Below are 20,345 nucleotides of genomic sequence, written 5' to 3'. Positions count from 1 at the left end.
AGTCGAAATTGCATACATACACTTCCTGACATTGCACATACTGACATGAATGGCAATTACTGTTCATCAGTGTCGAGCAGAATTTAGTCAAAGATGGTCACATTTTCCAAGGCCCTAAACAAAACAAAACAGTTTGTGCTGGAAAATCTGACCATGATTAAACTAATGTGGATATCTAATTGAGATTAGCATTGTTTTACTGTTGTTATCACATGCCTGTATTGACACTCCTATACACTGCTAAATTTGGGGAATGTACTGCAGTATGACTCCCACACTTCACTGCAGCCCATTAATAAGCATTCATGTGCATGGCAAAATCTGATTACCTGAGGCACTTAACTCCTTCTGTAAGTCTCTGGAATTTCAATGTGAGATCACGTTTGAATTCCTTCCAGTATAAGATTAAGTACAATCTATTTTCTGCGCTGCCTACTTTTCTTTAGCAATATTAACCACTACAGATTTGCTAGCATTGTGTATTTTTACAATAATTACTGTCTTTTAGCATATTTTTCAGTAGTGACTTGGTTCGCAGACTATATATTTATATTAAAGTGTCATTTCACTGTTTGTTGTCTGGTATTTTTACATGTTTGTGTTACTTAATACGTTGTTATACATTTGATCTTGTCATAGGATGTCGTCTTCCTATATTCATGTACAAAAAAGGAGCCCCGTTTACTCAAACAATCCTTGTTTGGGAAATGTCTTTCTTGCCTTATTAAAATAAACTCGTCATTTAAAGTTTCACTTGGACTAAGGAGCAATCAAATTTCGCAGTCAGGTAAATCCACCTGTGAAAAGAGAACAAACGCTCTGCAGCAATCAAGAAATTGTTAAACAACCTGATTTGACAGAAGATCTTGGCAAGGACGATTGTTTAGCTCTCGTTTAATGATTTTTAGTAGTTGTAAAACAAACTTCATAAAATCTTATAAAATGTACTTTATTCACCTAGTTAAATTTAGCAGATACTTTTTTCATTACACTTCACTCACAGTGGGTTTATCTTCCTTTTGCCTTCAGAACATTTGTCGGCTGCACATCCATGATGCAAATCTCCTGTTCCACCACATCCCAAAGCTGCTTTATTGGACTGAGATCTGTTTGAGTCCAGTGAAATCAACCCCAATACTTGTGGTCTGTGTTTATGTGACAGGAAGCTTATATTTCCAGGAAGGTGCACGTCAGGTTATGTGCAAGGTTACGTAATAGGGTTTCAGAGGGTTTTGTGGTTACGACGTACCATCACCACAGAGTTAACACAGAAGCATAAATCACCTGTTGCTGTTGCATTTCTATCAGCTGAAATCAGCCAGGCCATTCTCCTCTGACCTCCGGCACGGCATCTTGACCCGGAGAATAGCTGCTCACTGGATTTTTTTTCCTCTTTTTTCTGATCATCTGTAAACCCGGTGAATGCTTGTGCAGGACAATCCCTGCAGTTTAGCAGTTTCTGAAACACTCAGACCCATCTGTCTGACCCTAAAAGCCATGCCACGTTTAAAGTCGCCTTTCTTTTAGGGCGCCAGTTTAGCTCAGTTGGATGAGCAGGCAAACATATGCTGCATGGCTGAGAGCGGCCAACCCGCAGCCCTTTGCCACGTCTTTCCCTCCACTTTCCTGTCAGTCTTCACTGTATCTGTCTAATAAAGCCAGTAAAAGACCCAAAAATATATTTAAATAAGTCACCTTTGTTTTCTGTTTTGGTGCTCAGTTTGAACTTCAAGAGGTCGTCTTTACCGTGTCTACATGCCTAAATACACTGAGTTGCTGCCATGTGATTGCCTGGTTAGATATTTGTATATGTATACTTGTATATCCATGTATAAATATCTAATTCGATAGTATCAGCTGTTAAGATGTACAAAATTTATGTAGGAACAAAATGTCATTTTACTTTATTAGGAAACACAAGCAGCAGTGTGGAGATTTTACTTTAAACCACTGAAAAAGTTGCTGAAACTGGGACCAAAGCACTGCAAACGGTGTAATAGGTGAGCGTGCACTCAGCTCACTGTTGTGAACAGTATCACACTCTGCATTCAGGAGTTAGAGACAACTGTAGCACTTACCAGCAATGTGGTATTTACCTGAAAATTCACCTGCATTTTTCTCTGTGGGCACCATCTCACAAATCGGCGTCTCCCTCCCTCGACGAAAATCCCACTTTGATGTTTTTCCCTGTTGTGTTTGGCCTTTGTTGCATGTGGACTGCCCATCTTTATTCCGTGCTAGCAGGGTAGCTGGGCTTCAGAAGCCTTTCAAACCACTATTTTCATGGTTTAAAGCTTTCATCTCATTTGCTGGTTGCGGAAATGTCACGCTGCTGTTGAGTGGGGTGTTGTTTTGTTGTGTGGGGGCAGGCTCGGCTTGTTTCCCTCACTGGGGGGTGAAGAGCGCCTGTCTTGCTGTAGGGAACCAGGCTGGCCTTAATCGCACGAAGTCTACGGTCTGATTTTAACAAAATAGTATTTGGGATTAGATGTTGCAGTACAAGCAAATCACAGCTGGGGTAAAAACAATTCTCCCATCAGGGGGTAGTCATCCCTTTGGGAGCTCTTGTACCCCCTGCCTGCCTGATAGGATCAAAGCCAGGTCGTGAGAGAAATTTGTCAAATTGTAAGGTGAAAACTAAATCCTGCTATTCAGAGGTAGAACAGTACATAAGCTTTAGCTTGTCAGCCTAACAGGCTAAAAGATAATTACAACAGTTGTGCCTAGTATTGTTAGATAGGTTGGCATTTGGTAATTTTATCACTTGCAGTTCTGAATAAACTCCATCTGCTCAGGAAGACGGTGAGGTGTGGTAGAAACTTTCAAAACAAAGCTTGAAAGCAGAGTTTGTGTTTCTCTATTGTTTCTTTGTCAGATTTTCTGTCATTGGGTGAATTTTACCCTCAATTTCATGTAGTCGCTTTAACAGCTTTCACTTAAGTCAGGAAATACTACTTAACGGACGGTAAAATGCGATTAAAACAGCTCTTAAAAAATCAAATGAGTACACACCACACCGAAGTTAATCTCTTGCCAAAGAGCTCATTATTATAGGAAGGGGCGCAGGCCTGACAAGAAACAGACAAAAGCAACACAACAGAGGTGCTTTAGCTTCAGTGGGACGCTCTGATGGTGCTGGGGTGACATCAGTAGCCTGTTAAGCTGTCTTTTGTATCCTTTTCCCCCTCGTTCTTACCAGCAGGTTGTTTTCGCGTCCTCGCTCTAAACCCTGATCGCAAAATTAAAAGTTCCTCCGAACGCCAGCGCACATGACCGTGCCGCGACCTCGCGTCAAGGAAGAGACAACGAGATGTCTCGGTGACAGGTATACCAATCTGTTTCCTCAAGAAAGTGTTTATAGTCAGCTGGAGAGCTCTGCTACATGCACTTTGGAGGACACTTGATAGTCTCCTGGATTGTGTCCACATTTTGCAACACTGTTTTTTCTAGTCTACAGAAACCAGATATGAGTGAAAATAAATCTTTCCTTGTCACAGTTTACATAGTTACATAACTTTCATACTTAATCACAGTTAAGTAGGTAAGTGTGTTGGCATCATTGCTAGAATAACAGGATTGAGGATGGCGTAATCCTGTTTTTGGAGACCTTTGATAAATATTGTGTTAATACTACACAATAATGTAAATAATTGTTTAATTGTTATTTTTGCATACTTATAGTTGCAGTTACTCGAGCTGAACCAATGAAACAGCAACAAAAACAAAGACTGAAATCATTTGATGAAGTTGTTATTTTTTTGTTTTCTAATGTCATTTTGGACAGTACATGAGCCGAAAACCAGATTTTGTTGCAGTCCTATTTGGTTTCAGCTTATCTGTGGCCGTATTACTACTTTGTGTTTGGCTGATTTCTGTCTTGACTCGTTTATTGATGCTTGTTTTGTTTATATTTATTAATCTGTGTTTGTAACATTTTGGCAGAAGACTGCAGAGGAAGACTAGCCAACTGGCTTGCATTTTAAGAAAAGCTCATAATAATAATAATCCATTGTTTCTTGTTAATGCAGGAAAATAGACGATCCAAGCACATTTTAATAGATCGGTACCCACTATACTAAAGCAGATCAACACTCACAACACAGATCATACTGCTGCTTGCAGTTTCTATATTAAAGGCAAGTTTAATGAGTCACTATGTTTTTTTAATATACATTTTTTTATTTCCGCATATTGAAAACAGGCAGATTTACTATAATTATAAAAAATATAGAACGATTAAAAGAAGGTAATCTAATTTCTAAATGAAAACTAATGAAGAAAACTATCTAGATGTGAAAACTGGAGCTGTTTGGTTTTCAGCTTTCTCTGTCATCCGTAAAAAAATAAGTATTCTGGGTAAACTAAGAGACGCCTGTTAACAATCAGCCTGTGTTTTCTGGGTCACGGTGTTGTTTCAGTATTTACAGGTTATGTTTTTTAACGCATGACTAATAGTGTGTCGTTGTTTCACTTTAAACACTGCACATTCTGTTTTAATTCAATCAAAACATCCCAATCTGTCAAGTCATCCTTAACTTTCACATCAACAACAAAGTACATTTGTTTCCCACAAGATAAAACCAACTGGTTCCATTATTGGAACACAAAGCACTGATACATACCAGAGGCTCGTCTGAAAGGAAACACTGACTGCTAAATACCTTGTTGCCTAATCCTTCCTGTTTGACACTAAAGTTTCTCACCGACTACAGACCAACAATGAAAACACATCAGTGTCTGCGCTGCTCATCGATTCTACATTTCTATCTACCACAGCCGAGTTTTAATTAAGCACGCGATTCATTTCACAGACTTTACGATCTACCAAAAGCTTTACGTAGTTTGCAAACAGTTTCACAACTTCAAATAAGTGGGAGGACTTTCTCACACCTCCCAAAGCTCCACAAGGAAGATCTTTACTAAAATGCGAACGATCACAACGATAAGCTGTGTTTGCAATTCAGGGCGTCATGATCAGATAAATTCCCTTAAGCCTGTGAACTTATGGTTGCTGTTCTTAGACTTCGAAGCCCGCATTGATGTTGGAACTCCAGTTGTACAATTATACAACATCTAAACTGATAAAAGATTCCATTTATCTTCAGGTTTGTAGATGGGAAGGGGTAGGATCTTCAAAACGTTCCCCCCTAACATCAGTGCAGTCCCCCATTTGGAAGTGTTTTTGAAAATAGTGCTTTGTTCACACCTGTGGTCAGCGCTGTATTTTGTATTTTTCCTTTATCAGAGTTTCATCTGCATGCAGCCAGCATTTTGCAGTCTATAGTTCTGAATAGACTCCGGTGCACATTGTTATCTGTGCCTCTGCCTCTGTACCTGACTTGCTGTGGTTCCCAGTGGCTTTGAACCATAAACAGGTGCTAGTCCGTGTACATGCACGTTGCTATGATTTAATGCCAAATACACTAAATGTGACGGAAACAGTCTTACCTCAAAGAAGGGTCTTCACTTTGCCTATCATTTATGTAAAACACCAGTAAATAATTCCTCTATAGTGATATTGGACAAGCTTGGGCCAGTGCTGAAGATTTCCTACTGTAAACGAATAAAAGTGATCATTTATCAGAGTGCAACAACAACTGGAATAAATAGCAGGCACTCATTTGGCAATCATGGAAGAGTGTGAAGTGTGACACATTAAAGTCTTTTGCCTGCCCTACTTACAGTAAGCCTACGTCTGCGAGTCCCGAAATAGTGGAACGAGCCAACTGTAGTAACACTAACTACCAACAGCCAAGGTGTATGATTAATAATCAGTTAATTTCCCAGAAAAAACAACAAAAAACACTCTTTACTTTGTTAGGCTACGTCCACACGAATGAGTTTTCGTTTGAAAACGCATCGTTTTCTCTCCGTTTTGGCCTCCCGTCCACACCGTCACAGTGTGGACAGCGAAAACGCACTTTCTAAAACGATGACGCATGTTAGTCATATGATGCAGTCATGTGACCAATTAAACTAAGCTAGCGGAGAGCACTATACAGCAGTTGTTTTGTTTGCTCTCAATTTTGACAGCCCTAATAAAGATTAATATCAGTTTGTACATGCTCCAGACAGCTTTTCTTCAAATTCTTTAACTCTCAATTGCTTTTGCAACTTTGTGCTTTTGTGTTACTCGCAGCAACAACTCCGCCTCATTGTTAGTCCATTTAAAAAACTTGGTGCTTTTCCTCAACATTTTGCCGCGACGTTTCAAAGAGCCAGAAAGTAAATAAGTGGCAGACAGAAATGAGGCGGTCTTGCGTTTCACGCATGCGCAGGACTGGAACACAAGCATTTTCGGCTGTTTCAATGTGGACGCACAACTCTGTGAAAATGACTGAAAACGCTAGTATGGACGCATAGCGTTTTCAAATCTATCCGGGCTAGCATGGACGTAGCCTTATTCTCAGTAGCAGCTAAAGTCCAAATATGGTCATTTGGACAAAGAAGCATGAGAAACATGAGACTTCTTTTATCTTTATACAATGCTGCATATAAAGAAATTATAATTATAATAACTGAATTCATATTTTACGATTAAGGAATATCCCCACATTATTACTTAGTTGGCTTCTTGGCTTCTTGTCAAGGCAGCCAGGATAGGACTTAAAAATATGTCATTCCTTCAGCTTATATTGACTTTCATCTGTAGACTTTTGGTGAACCGTGAACCGCGTTGCACCTGTAGGTGACATCAGTTTAGAGGCTCCAGCTTTCAAATAAATATCACGATAGAATCAAATCAGAGATCCATCCAGACAACAGCCATTTAAAGTTGGGGCGACTTAATTTAACGTTTCTTCTACGATCAGCAAAGATCTCTTCTGGTGTCTCCATGGAGATTTCCACCAACTTGTTTAGATTAGTCACATGTGAAAGGTTTAAGACAGTGTATGTTTGCATACGTGCTTCTCTGCACCACCGTTTGACTTTATGCCAACTAACGCGATGAGATAAAATAAGGCATTGTGATCTTTTTGTTCATCTGTAACAGATTTATCATGTCTCAGTGGTTTCCTTTGTGAGAAATGGATAGAGTTCATGTGAAACTTGGTGTAAAGAAGGCAATGCAGGCTTGGTTGGTATTTCAAAATCTTTTCAATGAAGTTTAAACCACATGTAATGCTTAATTTATTTCACCAATTGTCCTGTTCACTATGGTTTGTCAGATGATTGGATATTGAATTTTTTTTAATGCATGTGGAGGAAATATGTAACAAAGCACGCTGGACATAGCTATCATCCACATGAACTAACATCTAGACCAGGGGTGGGCAATCCCAGTCCACGAGGGCCGGTGTTCCTGCAGGTTTTAGATCTCACCTTGGGTCAACACACCTGAATCACATGATTAGTTCATTACCAGGCCTCTGGAGAACTTCAGGACATGTTGAGGAGCTAATTTAGCCATTTAAATCAGCTGTGTTGGTTCGAGGACACATCTAAAACCTGCAGGGACACCGGACCTCGTGGACTGAGATTGCCCACCCCTGATCTAGAAGCTTCTTCTCTTGTGGTTTCATTTCTCCTCTATTCTGAGTAGCAGCTCCCATCTGATCTTTTTACAGATACCAGTTGCTATCAGAGACAATGTTTAACAATTTCTAATCTGTTATTGTCTGTTTCTGAAAGCCCAGAATATTTTCCCATAGCACCCTGGCAGAGATGTACAGCACTGATGTCTCTCCCCGTGCTCGACGTTCATCTGATAGCACAATCACCTTCTTTCTGCTTCACCTCCTTTTTTCCTTGTATGTCGTTGTGTTCCCAACGCTCCCCTGCACTTTTAATATGCTTATTGCAAAGTGGACATGTTTCACATTGTTTCAGTATTGCCTGGTATTGCAACACTGAAACGCTTAGTTACTGTTGCTATTCAGGATCCGTGAGATTGCTGTAACAAGATTCATTCATTACAGCATTCATCATTAGAAGACGCTCGAGCTACAAGGCATGGTGGTGGAACTATTATGAATTGTGCTTAATTGGAGAAGTGAATCCTAATCAAACTAGTAACACCAACAAGGGGAATGACTGACGCAAAGGTCATATCTGAAACCCACTGAAGTGTTGGACCAAATGGGAAGAGTACACTTTGCAAAGGAAGGATTTTTGCTTGGAAGAGTGGTCGGGTAAATCAGATGTGCAACATACAAGGAGCAAAACTAGATTTTATTTTTTTTTATGATTAAAAAGTCAAAATTTCCTTGTGGCATGTTTCTTTGTATGAACTCAATCAAAAAGATTCAAGCATTTGTTTGTCTAACACCAGTTTCCTTGGGCTAGTTTTTCACACCTTTGCATATCATTAAATTTCTTGGCAGTCATCAATTTTTAATTTCTAAGGACGAATAACAGCTTTTGTTTACACAGAGGATGTTTACAGCTCCCTAATCTGATACCGAAGGCATGTGAAGGCCCTCACAGCTGGAAGCAAATCCCTTCGACAAACAGAAATTACCCAGAATCCTTTCCCATTAGGACGACGAGAGATCCTTTCACTCGAGGCGCAGCAAACAACGCTTTGGAGGTCTGATTCGGAGGCGCACAGGCTGGAATTCCTTTTCAGTTCAGGGACAAGGCAAACTGTTGCAACTCTTCTGCCCAGCTTGCATGAGAGCTACTGTATGTACATGCAGAACTCTAGGGTCAACTTCGTGCACAGAACTTTAAAAGTCTTCATCATCATGAAGCACTAATAGTGAGTTACTTGTGCACTCATGTTCTTGTTGATACTTTTTTTTTAACATTCTATCAAATTTCACTTTTTTTAAAATTAAAAAGCATTTGCAGAAACCCGATTCTTCAAATCCCTCTGAAAGGGTTTTCCTCATCTGCCACTGAGTTATGCATTGTTGAGCTGCTAAGCACTCCTTGCAAGTGTATCACTGAGTAAAGAAGTGCCATTGACAGGAAACAAACAGAGAGTGTAGCCAGAGTAAGCACACTAGAACAAGGAGCTGTCTGGGTTCAATCCTAACCTGCTAAGCTGCATTCACTGGCAGATGACCCGAACCTTTCAAGGTACTAATGTTCCCCAACACCCCACTACTACTACTACTACTACTACACACACACACACACACACACACACACACACATGCAGAACAATAACACTATAAAATGTATATACAAGCATTTGGAGTGAACCAGCATGGAAAAGTGAACCTGCATTTCCTTATACAAACATCATGTTGATGCAGATGTAATATGCATGATTTAAAACATAGCCAGGGGGTTCACACACAACCCACCCACCCCGTTTCAAACACACACTAACACACACTCACACCCATGAGCAAACTTGACTGTCTTTGGCCCACTATTGTTCATTGGCACTGAAGCATTGCTGGGCTAAGTGAGGGGCCCTGATAGATACCTACCAGGCTCAGACCACCAATAAAGGTGTGAGAGAGGAGGAGACACGGAGCAAATGGAGGAATATTGAATAGGGGACTAGAAGATGGGGAGATAACAGCATGTAAACTCTGATGGGATAGGCATGGAAGTAAAAAGAAAATCTATTGTTCCATGTATTCAAATGCACAGGTGTGTATACAAGTATAATATGGATGCTTCTCCTCGCTGCGTATATGTGAAATCAGATTCCGGTTATCTTTACAGAACAGAAACCCTGATCTGGGTTGTATGATTTTTGAGGTGCAACACAGGTATCGTATGACATTTCATAGATTTTTTTTTTCCTCTGTGAAAAAAGCAGCAGAGGAATATTTGAGCTCACTGCGATAAAGGCTGAAATAATCGTTTCTAAATGTAAAACAGTGAGGTTTGCTCGGTACTGGTTAGGTTAGCTTAGCAACTGTAAGCAGTGTGAACATTAAAATAAAAAGGGAAATAAGTATAAAGTTTATTCAAACATTTAGTGGTTTAGAAGTATTTGAGTTTAAGCAGCTGTTATATGTTCAAAAGACTATATTTGGACTAAAGGGTGATGATTATCTGCAAACATTAGTCTTTGTTGTTATTACAGTTGTTATTATACAGTTATTATTCACTGTACAATTAACTGGAATCCTGGTTTTTGACCTCATAGTAACATAACACCCCAACAGAGTACTTTGCTCTCAGAGTGCAGGCTTACTTTTTAAATTTACCTCAGTTTTATTTATATAGCACCAAATCACAACAACAGTTGCCTTGAGGTTCCCAAGGTAATTTAAAAGTAGAAGAGGAGGCAGCGCCTTCAGCTTTCAGGCCTCTCTTTTGTGAAACCAGCTCCCAGTTTAGAGTCAGGAGACAGAAACCCTCTCTACTTTAACATTGCCTTTTTGCTTAACATGGCAGATGGCTGCCCCTTCCTGGTTCTAATGAAGGCTTCTTCCTGTTAAAAGGGAGTTTTTCCTTCCCACTGTCGCCAAGTGCTTGCTCATAGGGGGGTGTCTGATTGTTGGGGTTTTTCTCTGTATTATTGTAGGCCCTATACATTGTAATATATAAAGAAAATTGAATTAAATTGAATAGTTTTTGGTAGAGAGGGAAAATAAAAATAAAAAGGTATTTCCTAGAAGAACTGAACATTTAACTCTTTATTTTGCTTTACTACAACCTAATTCTGAACAATTAAATAGTAGTTCTGACTGAGGTTATTCCCACACTTGCTTTTGTTTTAAAAATGATCTCTATCTATCCATCTGTCATAAAAAGACAAAAAAAATATATCAACCGCTGTCAAGAGCATGTCAAAACTACTGATGGTGACATGACCCTAAGCTCAAAGAAAATGTTGTCCAACTGGAAGCCTACAAACCGCAACAGGGTGCATGGTGTGATGTCAGAAAGGAGATAAAGGCACACACCTTTGTTGTTGCAAGACGAAATCTGGATTTTCTTTGTCCACATGTAAACACAGAAACTGAGTTTCTGAAAACTTCGAGCTGGAAGATTTGAGTTTTAGACTTTCAAGAGCTCCTTATTCGCTTAAAACCTATGGACAGGGTCTGAGAAACTCACCAATAATAACAACCCTAAAACTAGAGCTCAGTACCCAACCCTCAGGTGAGGTCAACCCTAGTCTCACACCCGTTTTCCATTACTGCCTACTCGGTTTACCACGGTTTTCAAGGTTTTCCATTAGGTCAGAGTTCCTGGTGCCAGGTACTTTTTAGTAAAATGTGACTTTGTCAGAATGCATGCCACCGATTGGCTGGTCAGTTGGTCACTTGATGAGTCATGAGAGCGCCTCATTCACAAAAATCAAAACCAGCATTTTTGAAACCCAGCAAACAGAGACATGGCTGTGGTCGCAGTGGTCCCCGAGTCTGACAAAAAGCCACAGACCAAGCAGCAGGTATATCGTTGCCTTGACATCCACCTTCGTTGTAGCTTTTGTGTTGCATACCAATTACGTTACGTGACGCTCGCCTGCATTGCTATAACAACAACCACGCACATTAGGTGGTACTCGATTGTAATGGAAAACCAGTCAATCCGAGTCGAGCAGTGGTGATCCAAGTAGGTACTAATGGAAATGGTAGGTACTAGGTACTCATTTGCAATAAATCAATAATTTTGGTTAAGTTATTTTCTGTTGGTGCCCTTGTGAACGATTGTGTAGCGGGAACAACTGCTGGCACATCCCGCGCTTTTGTGCCACTTCAGCCGGGCGTGCACTGTGCAGCTGGAGTTACACAAGTATACGATTGTGTTGTTTTTTTTTGCACAATATCAACTGATATCAACTCAGATATTCCCGAGGGAGTGAGGGAGAGAGGGAGATGTGATAACATGGTAGAAAAGGTGAGACTTTCAAAACAACAACAACAGGAAAAAAAAAACAAGAAAAAATACTCATTTACTTCCTGTTTCCTCTTTCCATAGCAGCACTGATACAGAGGCTTTGTCTGACTGATGACATCAGTCATGACAATATCAGGTGAATACTGTGGTGAGTCTGGTCTCAGACAGCGCTGTCTCCAATATATACAGTGCAGAATCAAAGCTGGCCATAGCAACATGTCTAAGCCGAGGAAACACCTGGTTAGAAAAACAAAGGTTTTATTTTGTGTGGTGTGTAACAAACTGTTTCATTTGACAGTTTTTTGAGAATTATTTTGCAGCTACTGTTACAGGTCAAGTAAAGTACCAAAAAAATAGATATTGTTGGGTACCGCTATCAATTTCCAGGTATCGGTACCTGTATCAGTATTCTTTTAAAAGCGAAAGGTACTCGACCCTACTTATGACATCACATGCTCATAAGGTAGCCACTTTGCAGTCACAGAAAAGCCACACCCTAAAACATGCCCTGGGTTTTCATCTGTTTTACACTAAAGTAAAAAATAAAGTAAGAGGTAGGATCTTTATCTCATAGACTTTTTTACAGTCAAACGCCAACCAGTTGAGTCGCCCCCTGCTGGCTTTTAAATATAAAGCAGGTTCACTTTTCAGGCTGGAGGCTTCATTTATTTTTTTAAATAGGCTAAATACCTGCAATCATATGTAATATTGTACTTTTAACATAAAACCATGAGTGATTTTACAGAGTGATATAAGATTTATTTTGGAGCAGCTCTCCAAACACATTTCAGTGTGGGGTTTTTTTTTGCACCTTGAAGTGAGCTATTAGTCTGATCTCCAGAGAGACTTGTGTCAGAATGTTTCCGTAGGATGCGGCGCTGGCAAAGGCGTAACTTATGCCCCAGGCGTTGTAAACACAGACACCAAGTCCAACAGCACAGCAACAGTCAACATCCCCTGGCACAAAAATAAAAACAGAGGCAACAGTCTTGAAAGCTCCACTAAAAGCAAAGTTGCCAGTTGAACTCCGCCGAGGCCACACACGTCACACAAATAAGTGTTTTTTTGCCTTCTTTTTTTCTTCTTTTTATTTTTTATTTTTTCACTTCCACGGGGCTTTAATACAAAAAAGTGTCAGTAGCATATGAGGCTAAAGTGAAGAGAAAGCTATGTTCACACAAAAAAAGGGAACTCACTTTCATTTTGAGACTGCGACACACAACAAGTTCAAGCAGTCTGACCATCACTGGCAACCGTTCGACCCGAAGTGGAGTGAAGTGGAGGCTACTGTGCGCCACTTCGGCAACAAGGGTGTGAAGTGACACATGAGAAAACAAACACGTGAAGGTCGAGACCTTTCTCCTCCTGAAGGAGAGGGGAATTTGTTGTAACTCGAGTGCCGTGCGTTCGGAAACAATGCCGCTGTCTTAAAGCCGAATTCACGGAAACTCGGGCCGTGTCATGATCTCTCTGGTGATGTTGATTCATAGCTGGCAGCAGTAACACGACCTGATTTTCTTCCCTTTGTGCATTAAGACACACAACCTGTGGACATGATCCAAGTGTACAAAGTAGGATCTTTGTGGATATATGTTATTATATGGAAACTGTCAGCTCAGAACTTCCCTTTCTCAGAGCTTTACCCTCTTACCTCTCCACCCACACTCCACCCCCCCCCTACATCTCTCTGACAGTGGGAGACATAATCAGGTTTTGCTAGATTTGGGAGTAGATTAGCAGCCACCTTGCTTCAGATAAGAAGCTGCACTGATAAAGCCTGTCCTGGAAGGCACATGGCTGTGATGAAACACCATATCTGACAGGAGCAGATCTGTTAAGAACACAATTAAGACACTGTCTACCCATATCTACTCTAACGGGACTTATCCCTGCCGATCTCTCCGTTCTGTGTTGGTGATGAGGTTGAAAAATTCCAAATAAAGCCAGATGATCCATACAAATGTGAAACTAGACTAAATTTTTTTTTTAAAAACAAGGCAGAGATAACAGCGGTGTATTCAAGTTTCTTGTGCATAAGATTATGATTCAAACTACTTGGAGGAGGGGAAAAAAAGAAACTCTTTCTTTTAGATGATGTGGTTTAAAGGCACTTTAAATAACCAGCCTGACTTAGCCTCGTAATCCTGTGATCCGCAGACAAACAGAAGAGGCAGTAAATGAGTAAATATAACACTACAGCTTTTATCCATAATCCAGTTTATGGAGGCTTTTACCCCTAACCCTAACCCTCCCCATTTCCTCCTCTGGGTAATTACAAAATAGGACTGGAACAGAGCCCTACAAAAAGCTCAAGATATAGTGACGTGCATTTACACAGGCATGATGCAGCGCTGCTTCCAGCCTCCATCCATGAAAAAGCTGTAAGTGGTCCGTATAAACCACCTAAGTGGTCTGCGCAGTGAAAGAACGAAAAAAAAAGAAGAAGAAGAAAAAGAAGGGAAAAGAAGCTGCCAGGTGGGAGCAGCTTAATGTGTCTGGATAAACTTGCCAGCCACAAATCCAAACATCAAATTCCACTTCACAGTGGATGAAATGATAAAAAAAAAAAAAAAAACCCAAAACAAGCAAAGAAAAAACTGCATGTGCGTCCACACAGCATCTGCATCACCGGCATTTATTTATGCTTTAAGCACACTCACTCTGTGTTGATGGATGCATTTCAGATTACCTTCCTGTCCTGCACGGCTGGAGTGAGCGTGCACCAGCCCCTATCTATCGAGGCCCATAACTAATGGAACATCTTTCTGCAAATAGCAGACTCGCTTCTCAAAGCCTCATCTGCACAAATCATTATCTGGATGCTTTATTTATATGGTTTACAAGAAAACGCCTGTATACAAGTCACAGCTTTTGCACAATATGTCTGCACTTAGCTTTTACGCAAGCATGGCCGCTGTGCAGGTGTGCGTATAGCTTTTCTCCCCGCACAGCAAAATAGCATTCAGATAAGATCCATCACTTGGGAAACGACAAAGGAGGCAACCGTGTGAAGAAGACATGGGAAAAAAAAGAAAGTCCCAGTAACTCAGATAATTTAGTTTCAAAAACAGTTATCTTCTTTTATCAGCAAGTTGAAACACCTACGAGTCTCCATTTGTGATAACTAACATTAATCACCGTTAGTTATGTCTGCGATTTTCCATGCCAGTGTCGTGGTAGATCTGCCTCAAAGATGCCCGTCAGGGAATCTTTATCTTAAATGAAAAGCCAGGGGACCAAGGGCTTCCATCCACAAAGTTATTCTTGGTTTTTCTTCTTTGATTCACATGCATTATTCAGATGGAGTCAAAACTACAGGCAGACCAAGCAGAGAGCCTCGCTCACAAGTCTGTAGACGATCAGGGGGATGGTATCATGTGTGGTATTTTATTTATCATTTCAGTCTGTTTGCGCAGATAAGTATGGACAAAGTAAGGGACACACCTCGAAGAAAAGCAGTTTAGCAGTAGTTTAGAGCAGGAATGTCAAAGTCGCGGGCCACATACGTCCCACACGGACCAACGTAAAGTCAGTGTTAAGTAGTTTAAACTCAGTGTAAGAAAACAAAGTACAAGTAGGAACAGCACATCTCAGTTTTCTCTACATGAAGAAGAAACGCTGTTGTAGTTAGTGGAAGAAATATGTCAGCGTGAGTCTTTGACTTAAATTGTGAGAAATGAATGTGTAAAATTATGGATAAAGTTCTAGCAGCTCATTGCCTAAAATGTCTTTTAAATAAAAAACTGATTTTTTTGTTAATTCACAGAAAACATCCAACTATATTTATGCATTTTACTGTGAACAACTTGTAATAAAAAATTTTTATTGTAGTGAAAAAACAGGAATTTTTATGCCATTTTGTTGTTCATCTATTACTTCATGACTTTAGTGAATGACTGCAGGGGAGGTCTTTGTCAGTAGCAACTGTTACATTTATGATAACACAGCTAAAAAGTTTCAAATCGGTGCATGTCACATTTTGTAAATCTTTCCAGTGGGCCGGATTGGACTTTTTGCTGGCCAAGTCTGGCCCCCGAGCCTTATGTTTGTTTTGGACACACATAACATGACTGGATTCATTTCAGAGAGTATTGAACTGAACAATAGGGTTTGCATTATGATAACCCCCCCCCCCACACACACACACACATATTTGCAAATTTCTGCCTAACGATATTTTTTTTCCTTGTGGCGTTGCCCTTGGTGACTGACACTGCGCTTGTCACATTATGCTCAAGTTGCTTCTCTTGTCATAACGGCAAAGCAATCTGGTGCGTGTAACCGGATCCTGTTTGAATGCAGGGAAATGAATGAAACATGTGACAAGGTGTGATTAGGTATTCGCCAATCTCGCTGGGTGTTTGTTGACAGATGGGTCTTTTGTCAGAGTAATTTGTTCAACAGAACAACCAAGCAGATAATTACCTGTTTCTTTTGTGGCTATTAGGCCCATTGTTGTGTTGAAGGGAGGAAAAAACATCCTAATAGTGAATATTCATCGCACATTAGGGCAACCGAAGCTGGCCTGAGGCAACATGTTTTTCTTTCTTATTTTCTAATAATGCTTGTTTTGTTACACGCTGGCCTTGTTCGAGCCACCTTCTGTGCCTGCTACTTTATGTTATTATAACGTCTGTGCGAATTTGCATGTCATTTCAAACAGAGCGCAGTTTTGTTTTTATTTCCTAAAGGAAAGGGGGATTTTTTTTATCTGGTCTTCATAAGCTTCAAGTTTTTTTTTTAAATTTTATTTGCCCTTTCACCCTATGGCCGCATGCAGTTGCAGATTAGACCCCCGCCCATTCATTCGGGATGCAAATAAACATGATAGGGTATTAAGAGGCTTGAGCGGAAAGGGGTGTGACGAAGGTGTTGTGTTTCAACTCAAACCACCTGGCGAGGAGACACTTAAGGCGCGCTGGTTCAGGGTGCCAGCGCATTACAGAGATACCAGTTGCTCAGAGAAGTCCAAATCACCTGAATGACTCCACCGTAAACAGTTTTGGAGGACTCGTAGACTTTTTTTTTTTTTTTAACCCTCTCCTCTGAGCGATGGAAAACAGGATCCGACCCCTTGGTCTGACCGATCACACCTCCGGCCCGCTCGGTAGCCTGCCGGTACCCCCTTCCCTTCTGCGCCCTCCGCCTCTCTTCCTCCAGGCTTGCAACCCCACGCTGGAGAGGGGATACCCCCGGACCCCGAAGTGTGCCAGGTGCAGGAACCACGGCGTGGTCTCTGCGCTCAAAGGCCACAAGCGCTTTTGTCGATGGAGAGACTGCGTGTGCGCAAAGTGCACACTGATTGCAGAGAGGCAGCGGGTGATGGCCGCGCAGGTGGCTTTGAGGAGGCAGCAGGCTCAGGAAGAGAGCGAGGCCCGGGATCTTCGGCTCTTGTACCCCTGCACTGGGATCGGAGGGGAAGCAGGGATCCCTCAGGGATCGTCCATTAGCGCCGGGGTACCCGTATCTGCCAGCAGTACTCCGGCAGCTGCCTGTTTTGATGTTTTTGGGAGTGAGAATCAGAAAGACGGTGAGTTGAAATGTGAGATTGTATACTTTGTGTTCATAACTAGTTTAATACACAACAGTGTTATTCTTTTTGGTTCCTCTTCAGCTTTAGTGAACTTTGATTGCCTCGCACGCATTTAATTAAAAAACCGTTGTCCCTTTTTTTTTTTTTTTCATCCGTATAGTTTCAGAGGACAAATTAAGCAAGTACAACTTTTACAACGGATTCATGGGTCGACCTCTGTTTGCACCCCATTCCCCACGGCTGCCCTCTCCAAGTGACAAGAAAGAGCTGTCTCCCAGCAAGGACAGCGGCGGAAGTCAATCCCCTGCGATGGATCACCGCTCAGACCATACAGAGAGCCCGCAGAGGTCACTTACCTCCTCGGATCCAGAGTCGGGGAGCGAGTCGGAGAAGCCCAATGAGTATCTGAGCCCGGACCGTGACCCCACCGACATCATGGCTAAGATCTTCCCCCATCAGAAACGGGACACTCTGGAGTCTATGGTGAGAACGTGCAAAGGTGACATTGTCAAATCCATTGAGCTGGCGTTGAACTCCAAAGAGAACAAAATTGACGCTGACAGCGCGCGCAGGCCTTCTGCGGGACTGCCCGGAGGGCTCGGTGCTCTGGGGGCCAAGTCTGCCTTCTCCCCCCTGCACATACCCGCGTCCCCAGGGGGAGACAGCCTGTACGGCCTCAGCTCTCGCCTGGGCGTCAGCCCCCTGCGGCTGGCCTATCCCTCCGCTAACGGCGGCATGGCAGGCTTCATGTCTCCATACATGACATCAGGACTGATGCCAGTGTTCCCACTGCGTCCACCCTTGGACTCTTATTCCCTCCCCGGCATGATCCGAGACCTGTCCTACATCCAAAGCAAGGAGTCTCTATGCAATGCAGGCCTGTACACACGGCTAAACAGCGAGACCAAATAAAAAAGGACGCATGAAAAAAACAACAAACAAAATAATAATAATAAAAAAAGTTAACTGTAGCTTTTAAATAACCGCTTTTCAAGTGCCTCGAACCACAGTGGTGTACTACAATCTGACGACTTGATGCTTTTTTTTTTTGTTAATGTAAATTTTGCAGATTGTTTATTGTGAATAAAGTTATCTTTTCTCGTTTTACACATTTTGTATTAATTTCGTGCAAATATAAAAAAGATGAAGTCTCTCTTGTCGATTTTTTTTTTTTTTTTTTTTTTTTTTTTTTTTTTGTTTATAAATATACGAATCACATTTTTAACACCCTAAATATGAAAGATGTCACAATATAGTAAAGTTCTGCTAGAAGCAAGTCTTTAAACTTCTCGAATCCGTTATTTAGGCGGTGTTTTCAGCGGATAAGAAAAGGAAAAACAACTGCATGTGTCGCGCTCAAAACTAACAAAAACCGGACTTTGTCCCACGATAAGTCTTTTGTTTCTTTTTCTTTTTTTTTTTTAAACACTAGGAAAAAATCAGGCTTATTTAAGTGCAGTAGTAGTAAATATGTTATATGTGGAAGGGACCTTGGTGTTGTCTGTGCTTGTGAAGGAGCTCCCGCTGTTATACTACAAAACATGTCTGCTGGCTCTCTAAAACAGGCTACACTTAAATGTGCCGAAATAAAATGCTTCAACTTTATACTCTAATTTCTAAAATGTAAATAAAGCCGTAATTGCTGTAAATCTTAATCAAATTCGTCCTCTTTTTCGCCTCAGCTGCCGTTCTCACTTAGGATTGGTCGGTGGATGATCACATGAGCCTCAAACTAGAAACCAATAGAAAGCCTCAGAAGCGCCACGAGACCGCGTGTTTCAGGAAGTCGGGACATGCAGTTTGAGATGCTGGCGATGCAGTGTTTGAAACAGCCTTGAGCGGGATTTTATGAGGCAGGAGACGCTGACATGCGTGTCTACATTATTGTCGCTGCTGTGTTTTGGTGTGGTTATGTGGACTCGCGGAAAGTAAGAGGAATATCCTCGTCCTGTAAGTCCATTCTTCCTTTTTAGCTTCCAGCTAGGTAGCTGCCAAATATATACAGCTACATGGTGCTGAAGCTTTGGCAGCTCCTGGTTTCAAACGCAGGCAGCACGTTACAAGCTCTGATAACAGAGTAAACAGCATAATAATGGTACACAACATTATGAGTGTGTAGTAGCAACACAACACAAACCTGCTGTTTTACCCTCCCCAGAGGATCCGTGCTAAGACACTATAAGCACTCACACTGATGCAAAATGTTTGACTACAATTCTGGTTGCACCTCAGAGCCAGCAGCGATTACAAAAGTGGGCGTTTGCTTTTATTTTGTAACAGATAAAAGGTTCTACAGAGAGAGGAAGTCGTTTCTGTGCATAGATGGGTCGAGAATGATCCCATTTGAGCAGGTGAACGACGACTACTGCGACTGTGAAGATGGCTCAGATGAACCAGGTAAAAGGTTAATCAGTGGGGCCAGCGGGTCTCTGTCTGCCAGCGTTATCAGTCTGCTGGTCACTTTGACTCTCTGTTGGGAAATCAGTGTTTTACTTTAAAGACTTTTGAAGGTTTCTGCACTCAGATCAGCTGCATGTGTTTTGGGGGGCAAAACACATGCAGCTGATCTGCAAAAAGCAGACGCCGATTTTAAAAGTGGATGCTTTTACATCCTGGGAAGTGTGAGGGAAAAACTGTACACAACAAAAACATAGACTGTCAATACCAAAGACATGCACTGCGTGGACAAAACAAGAAGCCATGAGAACAAGAACCCCCACCAAGGCAGCTCACTCTCTGGAAAGTATTTACATTGTACTGTGTACATATTCATATTGTTTTCCTTTTTCTTTTTTTTTAACATACTTTTAGAAGTCTGTAGTGCAGTAAAAGCAAGTGCAAAGTGCAGGCGTTTGCTATTTGCCCTGCTGAAACCCATTTTAATATGCTTGGCGTAATTTTGATTGCATGCCCGCAGGACATGTGCAGCCTTCATTCCATTGTTTAGTGAAATTTGTTGAATAATAAATATCAAGTGTCAAAAGTTTTTTCCCCCCAAAAAACTTTGTACATTGTAATGTATTCAACTTGTTATGTATTTAATGATTACAGTCTA

The 20,345-nt window shown here is 41.3% G+C and overlaps 2 protein-coding genes across 2 annotated transcripts in view; both read left to right on the top strand.

Moving 5' to 3' along the window:
• Window positions 1–16,616: 16,616 nt before the first annotated feature.
• Window positions 16,617–18,443, top strand: LOC116333182 (doublesex- and mab-3-related transcription factor A1). Its single transcript, XM_031756367.2, has 2 exons — window positions 16,617–17,287; window positions 17,451–18,443. The coding sequence occupies exons 1-2, from the start codon at window positions 16,810–16,812 to the stop codon at window positions 18,200–18,202; spliced, it is 1,230 nt and encodes a 409-aa protein (XP_031612227.1). The 5' UTR covers window positions 16,617–16,809; the 3' UTR covers window positions 18,203–18,443.
• Window positions 18,444–18,473: 30 nt separating this feature from the next.
• LOC116333166 (glucosidase 2 subunit beta-like) overlaps window positions 18,474–20,345 on the top strand; it is a 157,152-nt gene continuing 155,280 nt past the window's right edge. The window contains exons 1-2 of the mRNA XM_031756349.2: window positions 18,474–19,240; window positions 19,571–19,687. Coding sequence (XP_031612209.1) covers window positions 19,159–19,240; window positions 19,571–19,687 — 199 coding nt within the window. The 5' untranslated portion in view covers window positions 18,474–19,158. The remainder of the gene's footprint in view (window positions 19,241–19,570; window positions 19,688–20,345) is intronic.

The sequence above is a fragment of the Oreochromis aureus genome, linkage group 3 (assembly GCF_013358895.1).
Source record: "Oreochromis aureus strain Israel breed Guangdong linkage group 3, ZZ_aureus, whole genome shotgun sequence".
NCBI lineage: Eukaryota > Metazoa > Chordata > Actinopteri > Cichliformes > Cichlidae > Oreochromis > Oreochromis aureus.
The sequence above is the reverse complement of the archived record's forward strand: the minus strand, read 5'-3'. Positions and strand labels throughout refer to the sequence as shown.

What these genes read in the sequence shown, in the direction of transcription:
- LOC116333182 (XM_031756367.2), top strand. Translation starts at nt 16,810, where the DNA reads ATGGAAAACAGGATCCGACCCCTTGGTCTGACCGATCACACCTCCGGC. An exon ending in GAGTGAGAATCAGAAAGACG is followed by an intron (nt 17,288 to 17,450) that starts GTGAGTTGAAAT and finishes TCATCCGTATAG; the next exon opens with TTTCAGAGGACAAATTAAGC.